Consider the following 21,911-nt stretch of genomic DNA (forward strand, 5'->3'; position numbering starts at 1 on the left):
TGGTTTAATTCCTAGGTCCTTGGTCCACGTTGAGTTACATCTGTTTAGAGCTACTAGAAAATATCTTCCATTGTGATTGTAGCATTTTGCATTTCTATCAGCAAGAATGACATTTCCCGTTGCTCTGTGTCTTCATCAGTTTGTGATATTGCCAGGTTTTTAAAATGTTACCCACATTCATAAGTGTGTAATGGTATATTGTTTCAGTGAGCATTTCCCTGATGAGTACTCACATTGTTTGTCTTTTCATGCACTTATCTGTCATCTATAAATCTTTGCATCATACTCTTACCTTTGAATTTTTTTTTTGTTTGGGCATTAATCCTATTTTCAAAAATAAATACATTTAACATCCCTTACACTTGTGACACCATTGGCAGATTATGTCCAAATTACGCACTAAGACTGGGTGTGTCTTAGGCCATGCTATCTAGGTTTGTGAAAATATACTCTAGGATGCTTGCACAATGATGAAATCACCTAACACCACACTTCTCTTTTTTTATTGATCCAATAAAGTTATACATAGTAGTAAGATTCATTATGCCATAATCTTAGATGCATGTAACTTAATTAGTGTCATTCCTCACTATTTCCCCTTTCTCTCTCCTCCTCCCTCTTTCTAACTCTATTTATATCCTCTGCTCTTGCTCTACTTTATTGGTCTCTCTTCTATTGTTATTTAGTATTTAAGTTAGTGCATTGTACTTATATATGAAAGCAATTCATTGTGGTGTACCTGCACACAGCCAGAGCATAATTTGGTAGATTTAATTCCCCAAAACTTCCCTGTGTCCTCCCCTCCTCCTTTCCTCTCAACCCCCCTTTCTACTCTATTGCTTTCCCTTCTGTTTTCATAAGATTCCTCTTTATTCTGTTTTTATCCCCCTCTCCAGCTTCTATATGTGAAAGACAACTTTTATTCCTTGAATTTCTGAGTCTGGTTTATTTTATTTGGCATGCTTCTCCAGTCTATCCATTTATTAACAAATGACATTATTGTATTCTTCTTTATGATTGAGTAAAACTCCATTTTGTATGTGTAACACATTTTATACCCATTCATCTGTTGACACATACCTAGGCCAGTTCTATAACATGGCTGTTGTACTGCTGTAAATATTGGTATGCATGTCTCAATCGAGTATGCTGATTTTAGTTCTTCTGGACAAATATCAAGGAGTGGGATAACTGGGTCACATACTGGTGCCATTCCTAGTTTTTTGAGGAATCTCCATACTGATTTCCAAAGTGGTTGTATTAATTTGTAGTCCCACCAACAATGTTTTAAATGTACATATACACCCCCATCTCTCCAGCATTTATTTTTTGTGTTCTTGATGATTGCTCTTCTAAGAGTAGTGAGAGATGAAATCTCAGTGAAGCTTTGTATTTCTGATATATATGTAATATACATATATATATATATATATATATATGTGTGTGTATGTATACATATATGAAATGTCATTTGCATTTTTTCTTATGAGAAATGTCTGCTTATTTCTTTTGTTTATTTATTGATTGGGTTACTTGCCTTTCATCTGCCAAGTGTTTTAAGCTCTTTATACATTCTGGATATTAATCCCCTGTCAGAGAGTATCTGTTGAAGGTTTTCTCCAATTCTGCAGGCTCTCTTCATGCTCTTAATAGTTTCCTTTGCTGCGCAGAAGCTTTTTTGATTTGATGTCCACTTATTGATGCCTGGTTTTATTTCTTGAGCTTTGGGGGTGTACCTTTGCCAACATGTTGGAGCGTTGACCCTGTTTGCTTCTAGCAGTAGCAATGCTTCTGGTCTAATTCCTAGGTCTTTGATCTACTTCCAGTTGATTTTTGTGCAAGGTGAGAGACAGGATCCAATTTCATTCCTCTACATATGAATATCCAGTTTTCCCAGTGCCATTTGTTTAAAAGCTATGTTTTCTCAAACTTGTGTTTTTGGCAACTTTGTCAAGGATCAGATGACTGTATCTCTGCAGGTTGGTCTCTGAATCTTCCATTCTATTCCATTGGTCTTCATGTGTGTTTTTATGCTAATAACATGCTGTTTTTGTTAAGATAGTTCTGCAGTATGATTTGATATTCGAAATTTTGATGCCTTCAACATTGCTCTGGTTAATATCTCAGAATTACTTTACCTATTCTGGGTCTTTTCTTCTTCCATGTGAAATTTAGGACAGTTTTTCCTTTGAGAATGTCATTGGTATTTTGACAGGGATTGGCAGAGAATCTGTACATCATTTTTGGTAATATGGCCTTTTGGACAATATTAATTCTTCCAATCCAAGATCATGGGAGATCTTTCCATCTTCTAGCATCTTCTTCAACTTTTTTCTTGTTTTATAATTTTCACTGAACGTGTCTCTCACCACTTTGTTTAGATGCATTCGAAGGTATCTATCTATCTATCTATTTATTTATATGTAGGCTGTAGTCAATGGAATTGTTTTTATGATTTCTTTCTCAGCAGAATCATTATTGGTGTCTTGAAAAGCTTGACTTTTGTTTGTTGATCTTGTATCTTACTACTTTGCTGAATTTATCAGCTCTAAAACTTTTTTCCCCCCCTTGGGATCAAATAGGGATAATTGACTCCTTTTCTATTTTTATCTTTTTAATTTCCATCTCTTATTTAATTGCTCTGGCTAGAGTTTCAAGTACCATATTGAATAAGAGAGGTGAGAGTGAACATCTCTGCCTTTTTTCTGTTTTTAAAGAAAATACTTTCGGTTTTTCCTTACTTAATAGGACAATGGCTTTGCATCCGACATTATAGCATTTATAAGGTTGACACAAGTTCCTTCTATTCCTACTTTCTTCAGTGTTTTTAACATGAATGGGCACAAAATTTTGTTGAAGGTTTACTGAGATGGTTATGTTTGTCTTTAATTTTATTTATATAACATATTGCATTTACTGATTTTCATATACTGAGCCAACCTTGAATTTCTGGATGGAACACACTTGGAGTATAATCTTCTTAATGTGCTTTTGTATATTTATTTATTTTTATGTGGTATTGAGAATCAAACCCAGGGCCTCGAACATGCTAGGCGATTGCTCTACCGCTGAGCCACAACCCCAGTCCACTTAATGTGCTTTTGAATGTAGATTGCTAATATTTTATTAAGGATTTTTTACATCTATGTTCATCTGGCATATTGATATATAGTTTTGTTTCTTCATGTGTCCTATCTGCTTTGGTATCACAGTGATACTGGCTTCATAGAATCAGAACACATTTCTTGTCATTAAGTGATGTACGACTCTAATGTATATTTGATATAGAAACATTTTAAAGTGCTCACAAGGATAAATAACAAGTTAAAAATAATCCATTCACCTAGACAAGAAAAATTTATTGCATTTCCTTCTAGTCTGTTATCCTCCTCCTTCTACAGCCTCAGTGCTGCATATTTCTCTTTCTCTCCCTCTCTCTACCTCAGATGATGAACACAGGCTTCAGTGGTCCCCAGCACTGCCCTCTCCTAAAGCCATTTTCCAGTTCAGTTGATTCTCTGTTCCCCCCCACCACCACCCCAGAGAGCAATTTCTCACTTTCTCCTCCCTTCTCACATCCCAGTACTCTTCCCTATTCCTCACTCCTAGAGACAAAATTCTTTCTCTTTTCACCTAGAAAAAAAAAAGTAGAAGTCAGGTAAAAACTGCATCATAATCCCATTATAGCCTCCACCTTTGAAACTGTCCTACCAGTGATGATGGATGGTCTGTTGCAGTCTCAAGCCAACTCTGCACTTGAAAACAAGGGTGACTTTAGTCTGTGGCCAGCACAGATGGTGAACGGTTCAATCATGCGTGAAAATACTCAGGAAATTTGAAATAAAGACAGCGACACACAATTTTACCTTTAAACCAGCTCCAGGCTGGCTCCTGGAGCTCTCAGCCTCAAGCTCCCCAGGGGGGAAGCGAGGTTTCACTGAAGAGGCTAGTGAGAGAGCAGGAGCACGCTAGGGAGTAGGCTTTTATTGGGGAACTAAAAATTCTGGGGAAAATCCCATCCAATGAAAGACATGGGGCACATTGTTGCAAGGTCAGATGAGGTGATTGGGTTCTTTGAATAGTGGTGAGACATGCCTCTACACGGACACGTTCTCGAACCCAAGAAGGGTGGGGAAAGTCCTGCCACATTTCTGTGGCTGGACGCCTCAGCACCCAGTCCAGGAGGAAACTCAGTCACTTGTGAAGATGGTCTCCCACAGATGATCCCTCCCTCCCCTGCATCATCACCTTTCACTCACTATAGATCACTCATTCCTGCATCAACCATATTACAGCTATCTCCTGTTAAAAAAAAATGAATAAATTCAGTAAATAAAACAAATTCCTCCATAAATATCCACCATCTGATCCTATGTGTTTCTCCCATTACTGCCCCATTACTCTGATACACCTTATAGAGTGACATTTGGGTTCTTTCTCTCATGTTGCCTTTTTAAAAGTTGAATTTTTGTTTTTCTAGCAGAATCATGACAGCATTTAAAAGACAAATATTTCTACAAGGTTGGATATAAAGACAGATAACCCCAATCTTCCATGCAGCCCCATTTCCTGAACCCCAGAGGCAGCCACCTTTACTTCTTTTGCCTGATGCTTTTATTGTTACGTCTGTGGCCCTAAATAGAATGCTAATAGGGCTCCTTCTTACTTTTTCAAGTGGCACTTTTAGTGGAGAGCTTCATATACCCCTGTCCTTTTAAGTCATTTTATAATTTTGATTAGATCAATGTTGTTTACATTATACTGATTATGCAAGCGTCATTTACATCTAGGCTTGTAGCTTTCATTACTTTGTTTCCTTGAACTGATTTTTAACTTCCCTGCAGTTAATAAAAGTGTTCTTCTTTCTTTTTCTTAGTTCCTGTTGTACTCATTACTGAAACTTTCTCAAACTCTTTTCTAGGGTCTCAGCTATGGTTTGAATGTGTGTTCCAAAGTTTACATGTTGGATACTTGATCTTCAATGTGGTGGTGAGGGGAGATGGGGCCTAATGGGAGGTGGGTGAGTCATCATAAACAGATCAGCCCCTTCTGCCTGTCTTGCCCTTACACCTTCTACCACATGAGGAAACAGCAGAGGACCCTAATCAGATGCCAGTGCCTTGAACTTGGTCTTCCAACTTAAATTACGGTGAGAAAATAAATTCTATTCTTCCTAATTTACTCAATATGTGGTATCCTGTTAGAGCAGCCAAATAGACTAACACAGTCTCCCTGAGTACATTCAAGTATATCCAGAAATCCACCAACTTGGTCTTTGTGAAGACTCCTGTCCTAGAGCCCTCAGTCCTGCCAGACCTGGATGCCTTCACAACTGGACAAGGCTGACTCCCTGGATCTTTTATTGATATCCTTGTGCTCCTTCACCTCATGGGGGAACACACTTGGCTTCCCTCTCTTGTGATGGCTCCCTATTAACTACATTTCACATATCACCTTTGCTTGGTTTTTGCCATCATTTCTGTTTCCCACTTTCATATCTTATGGGAACATGGTACAGAAGATATAGAAACCTTAAACATCTAAAATATCTTTAGGACACTCTAGCGCTTAGTCCAATTTAGTACAGAATTCTGTGTTGAAAATATTTTCACTTAGAATGCACATAAGATTGTTTCAACATTTTCTAGCTCAAAAAGTTGCTTTACATGCCTCTTGAAATATTCAGGGTCTCTTATACGTATTTTCTGAAATTTCATTGCAGTGTATCTTGACATGAGTCTGTTTTCATTCATTTGTGTGGCAATTCAAATGTAATTTGGGGGGGAACTGAAAAGACTGAGAATATTCATTGAGATTTTAAAATCATTCCTTACTTTCAATTATTCTGGAATTCATATTTTTCAGTTATTGAAAATCTTTTATTGATATCCTTGTGCTCTTATAGTTTTTCTGTCTTCATTACCATTACTTTTGCAATTATACTACTTCTTTTCTGATACTATTTTAATTGTCCAAATCATCTACAGAATTATTCATTTATGTGACTAGTTTTTAATTTCTAAGAACTTCTTTTTGTTTTCTTTTGTACATAATTGTGCAAAATTCCATTACTTGTTCAAAAATACCATTTTTTAAATATGTTTTAAACAATTACTGAGAGCAGTGACAGTGAATCAAGCAAAGAAGTTGGGACCAGTTGGGATCTCTCCACAGTTTACTCAGAGCAGCAGTTCTCAAAGTGTGATCTGTGGAACCCTTGGAGATGTTCAAACTATTTCACAGGATCCATATGATCAAAAATGTTTTTATAGCCAGGTGCAGTGGCACATACCTATAAGATTCTAACACAGAGGCTGAGGCAGGAGGATTATGAGTTCAAAGCCAGCCTTAGTAAAAGCTAGGCACTAAGCAACTCAGTGAGACCCTGTCTCAAAATAAAATACACAATAGGGCTGGGAATGTGGCTCAGTGGTCAGGTGCCCCTGAGTTAATCCCCAGTGTGTGTGTGTGTGTGTGTGTGTGTGTGTGTGTATAATATATATATTATATATTTTAATATATATTATATACAATATCATTATATATTTAATATCATTTGTATATGTTAAATATATAAAGATGTATATATATATATATATATATTTATAATATCATTAAAACATTACTTATACCAAAGTAAAACTTGACAAAGTGAGAGCTATGACACCAAACAGCAATATTAGTTATTGTATTCTTGAGCACCTTATAACAGCAGAAGGGAAAACATGCAAATTCACTTAAATATATCCTAGTTGAAGTGTTAAAATTATTAACTTTATTAAATTGCTATCCCAGAATTCACATTATAAAAACACTTATGTCATAGAATTGAAAGTAGACATAAGCACATCTGCTACATTTGAAAGTATGGTGTTTGTATCAACAAAAGCCATGTGATGAGTTACACCATTCCATTTTCTGAAATACTATTCCTGCTTAAAAGAATGAAGGACACAGAAACTATTCTTTACAATTCAGTATGTGGCCAACATTCTAAAAAATGAACTGAATCTGCCCCTTCACAAGGATCCACAGACAGCAATATTTTCAATGATAAAATGTATGCTCTAAAGAGTATATCAGATTCTGGGAAAACTTGCATCCACCATTATCAACCTGACAGAATTTCAAGTACCTATAACACTTTCTGATGAAATCTGTGGAAATGTCAACATATTGACCTCTTGATTTTTGACACTTAAATATGTTAACATTAGAAGGTCTACATAACATGGGCAAACAGTGCATGACTTTAAAAAATATCATGCATTACCACAAAATCCATTCAACACACAAAACACATTCACAGACTTTAATACAACAGAATATGAACTACTCAATGCTAATGTTTTGGGGTCTATATGGCAAAGAACCTTTAAGAAACTAACACTTATGTCAATTTAGTGTAGTATCAAAGACAAATAACCACAGTTACTGAAAACATTATTAAAATCATTCTTCCTAAATATCACTCTGAGGTTGCAAATTTTTTTTTTCATTTCAGTCAAAGTCACAGGTTAAATGCAGAACATAAGAATATCTAGCATTCTCTAATGACAAATGAAAGGGACTTTTAAAATTGTAAAAAGTAAAATGAACCAGTCTTTTAGTTACATATTTTGATTTTGGAAAACAGTTATTTCTCTTGAAAACTACTGTTTCTATTAACATGCAATTAGTTATGAATATCTTAAAGATGGAATTAATTTCTAATAGGGCAAATACTGATAGACATAATCCACATAGACATGATTACCTCTGGAGTGCATGCTACTTTCTAAGAGCATATAAAGATCCTGAAACCAAAATGTCTGAGAACTGCTTATTTACAAGGAATCAAGGGACAGTGAAACAAAGAATGATTAATACAGAGGAGTGTTCAGGCCAAAGTCCCAGCCCTGGTCATGGATCTCAGAGTCTAGAGCTGTGCCTGGGGTGTGGACACAGAGCAACTGGGAATTTCTGGTCTCCCTGGAGTTTCACTTCTCCCAACCTGGGTCAGGTCGTTTGTAAGGGTTCTGTGTTTGGGACTGAGGTAGCTTTATGACTGTGACATGCTTGGTGGCTAGGAAGTTTCTATGCAAAGACCCAGAATGCCTGGCTGCTGGGAAAACTTCTGCGCAAAGACACAGAATGTGTGACTGCTATAGCAATGTCCTCCATTAGGAGGCCTGGAGACCTTGATCTCAGGCACACAGCTCCTGGAAATTAAGGAACTCCCTTGTTAGACAATCAAGATGTTTCACAGAGTCTAACCCTGCTCACTTAACAGTAACTTTATACAATGGACTTTCTTGAGAGCTACACAAAGTTCCTAACATTGCACATTGCAACTAATTATGTAACTGATGAATAAGCTGAATAATGTTGCTAAATCAGTAACCTGCCTAGTAACACAGTATGTACTATCAATGGTCTAAGTAACCTATGGATATAAATAAAGCTAGCAGCTCAGGCCAGCAGCTATTGCTTTGGCCTTTGCACTTTGCTTTGGTCACTTTTTATTTTCCTTACAGCCATTCTTCTTGGACACGCCCCATGCCACCCCAGGACTCACTCCCATAGAGTGTCTTGCTCCTAAAGAAGCCAGTCAAGGTCACCGCGGTTTGGGTTTTAAAGTCCCCACTCACCTGCTAAGTTCCAGAATCTCCACAGAGCTGCAGGATGCGGGTGGTGGCACCCAGAACGCTGCTCCTGCTGCTCTCAGGGGCCCTGGCCCTGCCGAAGACCTCAGCGGGTGAGTGCGGGATCAGGAAAGAAAGAGCCTCTGTGTCAAAGGAAGGAGGGGACATCCCCAGAGCACACAGGACCCTAGAAAGCTGCGTCCCCGCCTCCCCGCCCGCCCGTGGCCCAGACCCTCCCTGGAGTGGTGTGGCTCCTCCTGACGCTCCACTCCCGCCCCTATGTCCTTTCCTCCCGCGTCCCCCGTTACCCTTAGGGTCTCTTGAGGCCTCTCTTCTCCTCCTGGCGTCGTCAACCCGGGGCTGAGGCGCCAGGAGGAGGGGTCGCGGGGTCTCAGCGGCTCCCGCCCCCAGGCTCCCACTCCCTGATGTATTTCCGCACCGCCATGTCCCCGACCGGCGGCGGGGAGCCCCGCTTCATCTCCGTGGGCTACGTGGACGACACGCAGTTCGTGCGCTTCGACAGCGACGCCGCCACACCGAGGATGGAGCCGCAGGTGCGATGGATAGAGCAGGAGGGGCCGGAGTATTGGGAACGGGAGACACGGATTGCCAAGGGCAACGCCCAGTATTACCGAGTGGGCTTGAACAACCTACGCGGCTACTACAACCAGAGCGCGGGCGGTGAGTGACTCAGGCTTCAGTCGGAGGTCGCGACCCCTCACGTCCCTCACGATGGTCGTCAGGGATCCCAGGCCGAGCTTCACCCCAAGGCCTAGGGACTGGAGACCCTCGATCCAGAGGGCGCCCGCGGGGACTGTGTCCGGGTTTCATTTTCGGTTTAGGGAAAAACCCGCGGAATGGGCGGGGCGGGGCGGGGCCGCGGCTGACCTCGGGGCGGGGACAGGCTCTCACACCTACCAGAGCACCTATGGCTGCGAGGTGGGGACAGACGGGCGCCTAGTCCAAGGGTTCAGTGAGTACGCCTACGATGGCGCGGATTACCTCGCCCTGAACAAAGACCTGCGCTCCTGGACCGCGGCGGACCTGGCGGCTCAGATCACCCAGCGTAAGTGGGAGGAGTCCGGTGCTGCGGAGCACCGCAGGGCCTACCTGGAGGGCACCTGTGTGGAGTGGCTCGCCAGATACCTGGAGAAAGGGAAGGAGACGCTGCTGCGCACAGGTATGAGGGGCTTCAGGACACCTGCCTGATCTCCTGTAGGTCCCTCCTCCAGCTTCCCACAAGGAGGGGAGGAGAATGGTGCCCAAGCTAGGACACCTCTTACTCCTTGTCCAGAGGGGAGTGAATGGGCCTGGACCCCCAGATGCTGCACTAGAGAGAATCTGAGGCCACTGTGTCTCAGGACAAGTGAGGGATCCCGTCTCTCTCTCTCTCTCTCTCTCTCTCTCTCTCTCCCTGACTGGTGGGAAAGACAGTAAACACCTGACCACAGTTTCCTGGCAGCAGCCTTGGCATCAAGGACACATTGTCAGGTCCATTCCAGCCTGGTGTCCTTGGAGATCTGACTCCAGGTTTTCCACATGTCTCAGCCTCTATCCAGACCAAAATCTGTACTCCCTCTCAGACACCTAAACCCTCTTTCACTGGGTTTTCTCAGCCTGGTTCTAGAACTTTCCAAGGAATAGATTATGCGAGAAGCCTGTGTCTTGGCTTGTGTCTAGGTTTTGTGCTCTCTCCCCACCCCAATAGTGTTGTCCACTATCAGGATGGTCATGTGAGCACTGCTTCAGTGGCCCATGAGGAAATGCCAAAATGTCTGAATTTCCATGTTCTTTCCCTCAGACCCTCCAAAGTCACATGTGACTCACCACCCTAGCCCTGAAGGATACGTCACTCTAAGGTGTTGGGCCCTGGACTTCTACCCTAAGGAGATCACCCTGATTTGGCAACGGGAGGGAGAGGACCAGACCCAGGACATGGAACTGGTGGAGACCAGACCTGCAGGGGATGGAAACTTCCAGAAATGGGCAGCTGTGGTGGTGCCTGCTGGAGAGGAGCAGAGATATACTTGCCATGTGCACCATGAGGGGCTGCCTGAGGCCCTCACCCTGAGATGGGGTAAGGAGGGGATGAGGGCACAGAGCCTGTTGTCAGGAAAGCAGGAGGCTTTCTGGAGACCCTCAGCAGGATCAAAGCTGAGAGCTGGGGATCAGGGCTCCTCAACTGACTTCCCTACCTCTCCCAGAGCCACCCCCTCAGCCTACCATCCCCATCGTGGGAATTGTTGCTGGCCTGGTCCTCCTTGGAACTGCTGTCACTGGAGCTGTGGTTGCTTTTGTCATGTGGAAGAAGAAAAACACAGGTAGGGAAAGTGCAGGGTCTGAATTTTTGTCCCACTGGTGGTTTCAAGTATCTGATAGAAATGTCCTGCCTTGTTCATGGGAGGTAATATCTACCTGTGTCATTACCCAAATTGGACCCTGTTTACTTTTTGTAAAGCACATAGAAACTGAAGGATAAATATATCCTCTTGATGTTTGTGGTGATGGAGACCTGATATCCAGCATTTAGAGGACGGAGAGGAATTTCTCTGTTGAGGACAGAACTCAGAAGAGTAATTAGCTCCATCCCTACCCATATATTTTCTTCTTGTCTCCTGATCCTTCCCTACATCTGCAGTCACAGTTCTGGAGACTTCCCCAGTGTCCAGGACTAGGGGGTACCTCTAACACCTGTTTTCAACCTGCTCTCTCACAGTATGTTTTCTTCCCACAGGAGTTAAAAAAGGGCCCTATGTTCCAGCTGCCTGTAAGTATGAAAAACGATGATCCCTGAGGCTCATGGGTTAGTGTAGTGGGAAGCGATGCAGAGCTCATCCATCCCATAATTCCTCCATTAGCCACATCTCCTGTGGGGTCTGACCAGGTTCTCTTTCTGTTCTGCTCAGGTAATGACAGTGTCCAGGGCTCTGATGTGTCTCTTTCTGCTTAAAAAGGTGAAGCCCTGGAGGGCCAGAAGATGGAGAGGGGTTGGGGAAGGAGGAGACTTTTGAGTTACAGGGATTTGTGACATTTTGGGTCTTTAATGGGTTGTTCAGAGTGTCTCCATTACAATGAGTGATCTGAATCTTTTCATAATACTTTTTTTTTTTTAACAGTTGGAGACAGCTGCCATCTGTGGGACTGAGCAGTACAGGATTTCTTCAGTTCTCTTCCTGCTCTCTACTGCAGTTTCAAGAGTTCCTGGCTACTCTTTGTGCAGCTGGCATCTAATTGTGTCTTTGTGTCTGTGTTCCTACAATCATAATGTGAGGCAATGGAGAGAGGAGCACATCCCTGGTCACCAGGCCCCCTCCCCACAATGTTCTCTTCCTCAATCAACTTTCCTCTGTAGCTGATGTGGGGCTGAGATGTCTTCATTCCTGATTTAGCTTTATGTTGCTCTGAATTGTAGCGTCTTTCTTCCCTTTTGGAAAATCGAATGTGGATATTGATTATATTTCAAATTTGTGCCACAAAATATGTTGATGGGTTAATTAAATGAGAAGAGGATTCCTAAAATTTCTGAGAGAAAGTAAAACCTGAAACCTTCCAGAATCCACGTGTTTGCTGTGCTGAGTCTGCTGCAGGTGGGGACAGAAGAAGGATGAAAGGAGCTCCAGCAGGTGGACAAGCTGGCACCTAGTCTGTGCTCAGTCCATCCTGGGCCTTTGTGGTCACTCTCAGCTGGATCAGTTTTACTGCTCCTTAGTCCTTGTCTATTCAATTGAACCTCATCCCAACAGGACCTCTGATGACAGGTAGCATCACCAGGGCTGGTCCTATCTCCAGGACCATGGGTAAGAGGGCATCAGGCCACTGGGTTAACATAGGATGAGACCTGAGTCTGACCTTCTGCTCCCATCATTTTTTGTTTCTCACTTTTCACAAAAAATTATCCCTGTTCTTGTTAGTAAGTTTGGGTTCTGGTCTTGTTCCACTCTGGTGTCTCTCATCTTTGACAGCAGCAGAAGTTCTTTTTCCTTTCACTGTCCCACAAGACTCAAGACAGTTTCCTGGAATGTATTTTCCATCATCCCTCCAGTATTTTAAAATGGGAATAGCATACGGGAAGGATTTCACAATTTCTCATCTTAGATTAATTACTCTTAGGGTTCCAGATTCTCTACTCAGCAGTTTCACTGTCCTTAACAATATTATTCCTAAAACTTGATTCATTATAGATTACTGAATCAATAAAACAAGTGTCTAACAAGGGTTTCTGTTTAGTTGGAAAATATGACCTTTTAGTGAAGGATCATCTTTTCTAAAGATCAAAATGTCCTTAGCAGCTGTGGAGTGTGAAAGGGTGATGTGGAGGGAGGGAGGGTAGCACTTGTGAGCAAAGCCCAAATGGTCCTGACCTCAGTGTGAGAAGTCCTTGTGCTGTTGATGCCACAGCAGCATTTGGTCTGAGACTCCTTTAATAAATCAGTGTCTCTAGAAGAAGGAGGGGTTGACACTGATCTTTCATTCTGCTCTCATTTGTCGAGTACTGAATAGATGACACACAGTTTTCACCTGGGATACTTCGGGGAAATGAGAACAGGCAAACTTTATGGAGCCTGTGTTCTATAGAAAAGCAGAAGACACACTCAAAGCAGAATAAGTGATCACAGTGTACATGTTAGGTGGTAAGTGTTGCAAGGCAGGTGAGAGAGTGGGTGAGTGTGGACAGGGAAGATGGCTGTTTTACTAGGGTGCTCAGCATGGAGCTTATTAGCATAGACCTTTGAGAATAGATTTGAAAGATGTAAAGGAATTTGTCAGGATGTTTGGAGGAAGAACTTTCTAGGCAACAGGAAGCTGCAGTGCAAATGCACCAGGGAAGGATTCTGGGTGTGTGTGGTCTGAGGAGAGTGAGGATCTGAGATGTCCTTAGCAGAGTCACTGAGAGGAGCTCAGAGACATGGTCAGTCACAAGATCTGGAGGTTGATGGAAAAAAATCTTGCATTAAGTGAGGCAGTTTGAGTAAAGCAGACATGGTGCATCTTTTCAAAGCATCATGCTAACTTCTGGGTGTCTGAAAACAGAATTGAGATGGGAGGACTATCAAGGCACCAGGGAAACTCTGGGGAATTAGTCACTCCTGTGTTGGAGATGTTGGTCACTTCCACTGGTGTGTGAGCAGGGGAAATAGTGGAAGTGTTTGGATGCTGTACACATTTTGAAGATGGAATTTGCAACACTTCCTAATGAACTTAACTGGAGTATGAGAAAGAGGAAGTAAGAGAACACCAAAAATTTGTAACACTGTAATTAGAAAGATAAGAGTTATATCAATTGAAGAAGGGAAGATTGTCAGGAGTATATGTGAAAACAGGACTTTGTGGGCACTCAGTGGAGATTATTGAACTGAGGTGTTCAAATTGCTATATGCCAACAGCTGATAACCAAAGTGCTCTCAGCAGACCCAAGGGCTTGATGTATATATGCATCTTTTGCTTGAATGGTATCAGTCTGGGACAGGTGTTGTAGAAGTGCCATTGCTCACTCTCACTTTCTGTATATATCTTCTGGATTGGTAATAATTATTTCACAGTCTGGTGCTAGTGCACTTAGTACACATTTGAGTAGCATTGCTGTAGACAGAATAGTGTTCCAGCATATGCCCTGGTGTCAGATCTACAGCAGGAAGGAATCAGCAGTTCCTGGTAATTAAAATTTTAGTAGCGTGATATTGCCCCTTTCCCTAAAATCAGCTAGAAAGAAGACATAAAACAGAAGAAGCATCCAAAAGTAGAGAAGTAAGATAATAATTATTTAGCTCAAACTATAAATGTTGACAGAAATTCACAAAAAACAAAGTTGCTCTCATCCCAAGGCATTTGCACAAACTGGAAAAATCTTTGATTTTTTTTTTTTAGACTGAAGGTATAGTACTGTGTTAGATATCTGTCAGTGTGACCAAATACCTGAGGTAATTCACTTATAAAAAGAAAAGTTTTACTATGGCTCACAGTTCTGGAAGGTGAAGTCCATGATTGGCCCTGCCACTTTACTTCTGTAGTGAGGCGACACATCATGTTGGAACTGCTGGCCAGACCAAAACCACTCACCTCCTCACCAGTGAAGGAGAACAAGAAGGGGACAAGTGTCTAACAATGTCCTTCAAGGGCAGAACCCCAATGTCCTAAGGACCCACTAGCCACACCCTCTCAAGAATTTCACCGTTTTCTTGTAGCACCACCCAGAGACCAAGCCTCTAGCACATGGACTTTGGGAACACTGAGCCTTCAGTCATAACAAGGACACAAGTAATGATCTTCAGAAGTACTTTGAATAGGAAGTGTAATAGGAGACATTCTAGAAGTCTGTTAAATCTAGGAAACAAAAAATTATATCCTCTGAGCAAGGAGAGAAAATATTTTTCTTTTCCCAACCAAGATTATTCTTTGGAAGTTTACCTTAAGTCAGAAAAAGAAAAGAAAAGAAAATGCAACTGTTTTGAGAATTTGTAATCACCACCCTGCACTCCTACAGGTTTGTTGTCCTAATTGGCCTTAACATTTTGGGCCAAAACTTTTAATCTTGATTTTGTTTTATAAATGCCCTGGATTGGTATTGACTCAGGACTTGAAGGAGGTAATAATGATTTCTATAGGAACTCATATTTAACCAATGTGTCAAATAATTCACACAATTCTTTACAAAATGAAATGAGAAACTAGGTGCAGAACTGTGTAAGTACAAGAGGAAAATGATAACAGGATCCAAAATCAGTAGAAACAAGTGATAGTAGAAGGAGGCTCAAAAGATGTCCTTATTTGAATTAAGAAACAGAAAATTACATATCACAACCAGTGTTTGTACAAAGAAAAATATGACAACCTTCAAACTGCATGAACTAACCATGACCTAAGCTGTCTTTCAAAGACTCCAAATTTAATTTTTCGAAAGTAAGATTATTGCAGGGTGTTCAGCATCTTGCCAGGGAATTTTTGCCTGCTCAGAGGAATAAGCCTCCTGAGAAATTAAAGTCTAGAATAAATAGTGATGAACAAATGACAAAGAGTCAGAAATGATAGCTTTAAAAATGGAGCCCCTAATATATCCATTCTACACAGGAGTTGGAGCTAGACAATTAGAAAATGGCTCCCATGGTTTATTTAAGGGGATACATAAAAGGCAGGAGTAAGGTTTTAAGGATAGAGTCTAACTTTGTGGTGTCTTGCAATCAGCAGGTTGATTGGCATGTTGGCAGGTCACACCCATCTCAGAAGTTGTGCTACTAGAGCAGGTCACCCTATCTTTGGTGCTGTGTGGGACATGGCAGACCAGAACAGAAATTCACAATGTCTCTGGGCAGTCAACCAGAGGAAATATCCACTGGAAGTTCTCAGATACCAGATTATCCTATTCACTAGGCTGCAATGCCCAACACAGTCCACACACTGCCTAGGACAGCTCTTCAACATAACATAACATAAATTCAACATAACATAAATCCAGCTCACTGACCTCTCCTTTGAGTCATAGTGGAGTAAGAAACACTAGAAATTCATAAAAAAATATGAAAAGATGGAAAGACATTCAGACATTGGGCAAGTATGACAGAGATTGCAATTTCTGAGAGAAAAGAAATGAAAGAGGTGAGGCTACAGTTGTCCATATTCCTTCGTGGATGCAGTTCCCAGGACACAGTGCAAGGAGGAGGAGCCCTACACAGCTCAGAAGCCTCAGGGAATTGAGGAGACAGACACATGTATTTGGACAGGCCATAACAGCAGAGTATGCAAGATGAAGGCACATAGAGAAGGCTGCTGAGAATAACAGCACTGAAGGTCTAGAGGGCACATCTCACATTCTTACTTCATCAGTACACACACATAAGAACACAATCCAATAATAGGGAAAAGATAGCCCAAAAGCAGCAGAGGGAACAATGGCACCTAGGAATACACAAGTCCAAAAAATCTTTCTGTTCTGACTAAAAACAGAAAGCTGGAATGCCTAATAGTTTGCTGGACATTGTAGAGAGTATGCAGAAGGGTCTATAACATTATCAGTGAATATGACTTATATCAAACAATAAATTACCCAATATACAATTAAAACAAGAAAATGTAACACACACAACATAAAAAAAAACAATCCAGACAACTTAACATTGACAGTATTATAAATGAATTACTTATGCTCAGAAGTTTATAAGCGACATAAAAGGTAGACAAAGAAATCAGTCATGGTAGCACAAGCTTGTAATTCCAGCTGTTCAGAAGACTGAGGCAGGAGGATTGCAAGTGCAAGTGCAGCCTGAGAAACTTAACAAAATAAAATAAGAAGGTCTAGGATTACATTGATTGCATAGCAAGCACAAGGCCCTGAGTTTGATTCCTAGAATCACAAAAATAGAGAAATATATAGGAGAGGATACATAAAAGATCACAATCAAATTTCCAAAGATGAAAGTGTCTGAGATGTGACGTGGGATTAATGGTAGAACCTACACTGGAGAATAAAAATCAGTGAGCTTGAAAATAAAGAAACAAAATCTTTTCAAAATTACACAAAACAATACTTATAATATATAGTCACATTTGTAACATATTCAGATATGTACTTACAGATAACAGCACACACACACAAAAGCAGGAAATACAATCATCAAGAATTTCTGGGAGGATCCAAGATGGCAGGTTAGAGGGAGAATGCATTCTGTATAGCTCTGTGATCTGGGATTCAAAAAGTAGAAATATTGTTTCTCTGTGAGTTATTAGAGGACCCCCCACAGCTTCTCCTACACAAGAATCCTGACCACCATGCCCACGTAAGTCCCCAAGCCTCAGCATCAGTGCAGGAACCCCGGCTGCTTGCCCATGCAGGACCTCTGGCTGCCATGCACAAGCAGGACCCTTGGCATCAGCATCCAGGCAGGACCCCTCGTTAACCACCCACATAGGAATCCCAGCCACTGCTCTCACAAAGAAACCCCAGCAGCTTCCCACCATTCCTGTGTGGACCCCCATCTATCAACATGGGGGTCCCCTAGTCACTTCCATCTTGGAACACTGCAACCACTGCCATGGTCCATACATGCAGTAGCCTGCATCTGAGGACATCAGACAGGGTCTATAGACAGCTGCCAGCCACAACACTGCATGCCACAGAGCTGCATCTCTAAACATGCTACCTAATGCCACCACTCAGCCTGATCCAACACAATCTGACACCCCATCTCTGAAAGCAGCTGCTTCCATCTTGGGACACCTTTGTAACCATCTTTAGTGGGGCAACTCCCAAGGTACCTATATTCCCCAACTCCCACCCTCCCCTGCAGCCACTAAACTGGCACCATGCTTGTGGGTACACAGCCATCCATAGCTTGTAAAGTCTGGTCTTGACCTGCTCAATTCAAAACAGCTCTCAGTGACAAGTGCACAGCCCCTAGAGCGCAGTCCACAAGACCTCCAGAGAGAGAGGTTCCTGATTGGGTAGTAGAAAAGGAAGATGTGACTAAGTTTGGAGACTAAATTAGAGACCATGAATTGTGATGTCTACCAGTGATATAAGGAGATAAGACCAGGTGCCCACATCACATGAACAGGCTCCAAAAGAGACCCTTGGTTATAATCTCCAACTGGGGACCAGCAAGTGCTATACCCAATCTTTAGGAGCTCTACCCCCAAGACCAATCCTTCACCCTTATAACCTTCACCATCCTGAGGGTGGAGATACCAGCAAATAACTGATGACCCCACCTATTGGATGAGAAAGGAAGCAGAAAAGACACTGAACTCCAACAAAAAAATCCTTGTATTTTACTTCAAGATATTTTTCTCTTTTCTATTTCTCTCTCTCTCTCTCTCTCTCTCTCTCTCTCTCTCTCTCTCTCTCTCTCTTTCTCCTCCTCCTCCTCCTCCTCCTCCTCCTCCTTCTTCTTCTTCTTCTTCTTCTTCTTCTTCTTCTACCTTCACATCACCAACATTTTTGAAACCAAATACTTTTTATGCATTAGGTTAGTGAGTTCTGAGATGTTCAAATAGTATATTACAGTTGTGTTGTACATTCTTTTATCTTCTATTTTTATATTTTTAATTTTTCTTAATTTTTATATTCATTTGTTTTTTGTACTCTCTATGATCTTCCCACTCACTTGTCTACCCAGAATCACTTTCTCCTGCTACTAGCCAACTTCTTTAGATTCCTCTTTCATTTTTCCTAAGATCTAATAACTCTATATCCTCACTTCCTACCTCCTTAACATCTCATCCTACACCCCACTCCTGGTTCTCTCTTTGTTTACCATCAGAAATTGTAGACCCTTTTGCAAACCTACTATTTATATTGTAGATAATCATTGAACTCACCATTTCTCTATATTGTGACAAAACTGCAAACATCTTATAGTAGCTGGTTTAAGATTGTATATTGTTTGTATTGGGATCTGTCAATATTGATCTCCCCTTCAAAGGAGAGGTATTGAAACCCTGCAGCAATATGATAAGCCTATAGGGTTAAAAATAGCATAAAAAACTGTAATACCTCAGACCTGCAGTGCTAGAAGGGAAGACAAGCAAACAACACAAAAAAAAAAACAAGAGAAGAAAGTGCCCCAAACAAAACAAGATATTCCATTATTAGAATCCATGGCCAGCACAGGAAAAAAAAAAAAAACAGAGAAGGAGTTCAAGATGTACATAATTAATTAAAATATTCTGTGAATTAAAAGATGATATAAAAGAGTAAATACAGGTAGCAAAAGATCATTTTGATAAAGAGCTACATAAGCAAATACAGAAAACAAAATCTCTTACTTCAATAGGGAGATAGAGATTCTGGGGAAAAAAGAGAAATCCTTGAAATGAAAGATACAATAAACAAAATTAAAAGCTCAACAGAAAGCATCACCAACAGATAGCTCACTTGGAAGACAGAACCTCAGACAATGAAGACAAAATATACAATCCTGAAAATAAAGTTGACCACACAGTGAAGATGATGAGAAACCATGAGCAGAACATACAAGAATTATGAGATTACATAAATACCAGATTTAAGAATTATTGGGATACAGGAAGGCATAGAATTCCAAACCAAAGAAATGAACAATCTATCGGATGAAATAATATCAGAAAACTTCCCAAGCATAAAAAATGAATTGGAAAATCAAATACAAGGGGCTCACAGGACACCAAATGTACAAAATCACAACAGATCCACACCAAGGCACATTATAATGAAAATGCCTAGCATACAGAATAAGGAGATAATTTTAAAAGCAACAAGATAAAGAAATCAGATTATATGTAGGGGAAAATCAATTAGACCACTGCAGATTTCTCAGTCCAGAACCTGAAAGCTAGAAGATCCTGGAACAACATATACCAAGCTTTGAAGAAAATGTATGCCAACTAAAAATCTTATATCCAGCAAAATTAAGCTTTAGATTTGATGATGAAATAAAAACCTTCCAGGATAAACAAAAGTTAAAAGAATTTATAACTAGGAAGCCTGCACTACCAAACATCCTTGTCAAAATATTCCATGAGGAGGAAATGAAAAACAACAATGAAAATCAGCAAAGGGAGGTATTACAATAAAGGAAAAATCAATTAAAGCAGAAACCAAGTCAAGTTAAAAACCAAAAATAAACAAAAATGACCAGAAATGCAAAATATATTTCAATAATAACCCTGAATGTGAATGGCCTAAACTCATCAATTAAAATACATAGACTGGCAGACTGGATTAAAAAAAAAAGCAAACAATATGCTGCCTTCAAGAGACTCATCTCACAGGAAAAGACATCCACAGATTGAAGGTAAAAGTTTGGGAAAAAACATACCACTTACATGGACTGTGAAAACAAGCAAGCGTTTCCATCCTCATATTAAATAAAGCAAATACCAAGCCAAAGTTAATCAGAAGAGATAAAGAAAGATATTACATACAGTTTAAGCTAATCATACATCAACAAGACATAACAATTATAAATATTTATGCCCCAAACCATGGAGCATCTATGTTCATCAAACAAACTCTTTGCAATTTCAAGAGTCAAATAGACCACAACACAATGATACTGGGTGAGTTTAACACACCTCTTTTACCACTGGATAAATATTCCAAACAAAAGTTTAACAGAGAAACTATAGAACTCAATAATACAATTAATAACTTTGATTTAACTGACATATATAAAATATTTCATCCATCAAAGAGTGAATACACTTTCTTCTCAGCACCACATGGATCCTTCTCTAAAATAGATCATATATTATGCCACAAAGCAACTCTTAGCAAATATAAAAAAGTAGAGATACCTCCTGAATTCTATCAGATCATGATGGAATAAAATTAGAAATCAATGATAAAATAAAAAATAAATCTACTCCAACACCTGTAATCTACTACTGAATGGATTGCAGAAGATAACAAAGAGGAGATTAAAAAATTCTTAGAGGTAAATGAGAACACAGATACAACATATCAAAATCTCTGGGATATTATCAAGGCAGTACTAAGAGAAAATTTCATTGAATTGAGTTTATTTCTTAAAAGAAGAAAAAGTCAACAAATAAATGACCTAACATTACATCTCAAAGTTTCATAAGAACAAATAAACACCAAAAGTAGTAGAAGACAGGAAATAATTAAAATTAGAGCCAATAATCAATGAAATTCAAACAAAAGAAACAATTGAAAAATTGACAAAGCAAGAAGTTGATTCTTTGAAATAAAACAATAAAATTTATCAAACTTTAGCCATGTTAATGAAGAGAAGGAGAGAGAAAACTCAAATTACTAACATACATGATAAGAAAGGAAAAATCATGATGAACACTACAGAAATAAAGAAGATAATTAGAAGTTATTTTGAAATTTTGTACTCTAATAAAATTGAAAATATTGAAGACATCAACAAATTTCTAGACTCATATGATTTGCCAAAACTGAATTAGGATAAAATACACAAGTTAAACAGATCAATTTTAAGCAATGAAAGAAGATGCCATCAGAAGCCTACCAACCAAGAAAAACCCAGGAGCAGATGGATACACAGCTGAACTTCAAGATCTACAAAGAAGAACTAATACCAATACTCCTCAAATTATTTAATGAAAGACAAAAAGAAGGAACTCTTTTAAACTCATTCTATGAGGCCAATACCTGATTCCAAAATCAGACAAAGTACTTCAGACCAATATCTCTAATGAACATAGATGCAAAAATTCTCAATAAAATTCTGGCAAATCATATATAAAAACATATCAAAACATAGTGCACCATGATCAGGTGGGGCTCATCCCAGGGATGCAAGGTTGGTTCCACATATGGAAATCAAT

At 40.2% G+C, this 21,911-nt stretch overlaps 1 protein-coding gene and 1 pseudogene across 7 annotated transcripts in view; both read left to right on the forward strand.

Annotated features, from left to right (window-relative positions):
• Nucleotides 1–12,126, forward strand: part of LOC308648838 (saoe class I histocompatibility antigen, A alpha chain-like) — a 140,737-nt pseudogene extending 128,611 nt beyond the window's left edge. The window contains exon 6 of the transcript XR_014024419.1: nt 11,741–12,126. The product of XR_014024419.1 is annotated as a saoe class I histocompatibility antigen, A alpha chain-like (transcript). The remainder of the gene's footprint in view (nt 1–11,740) is intronic.
• Nucleotides 1–21,911, forward strand: part of LOC308648830 (patr class I histocompatibility antigen, A-126 alpha chain-like) — a 365,404-nt gene that overhangs the window by 142,186 nt on the left and 201,307 nt on the right. For 4 of the 6 annotated variants that reach the window (XM_081293892.1, XM_081293890.1, XM_081293895.1 and 1 more), the window contains exons 3-6: nt 9,082–9,305; nt 9,529–9,804; nt 10,426–10,701; nt 10,829–10,945. In XM_081293892.1, coding sequence (XP_081150018.1) covers nt 9,082–9,305; nt 9,529–9,804; nt 10,426–10,701; nt 10,829–10,945 — 893 coding nt within the window. Of the gene's footprint in view, nt 1–9,081; nt 9,306–9,528; nt 9,805–10,425; nt 10,702–10,828; nt 10,946–11,358; nt 11,392–21,911 lie in introns of all 6 variants that reach the window. The other 2 variants (XM_081293888.1, XM_081293889.1) reach the window with 2 other exon arrangements.

This window comes from Spermophilus citellus (genome assembly GCF_964194105.1).
Source record: "Spermophilus citellus genome assembly, chromosome: 5".
NCBI lineage: Eukaryota > Metazoa > Chordata > Mammalia > Rodentia > Sciuridae > Spermophilus > Spermophilus citellus.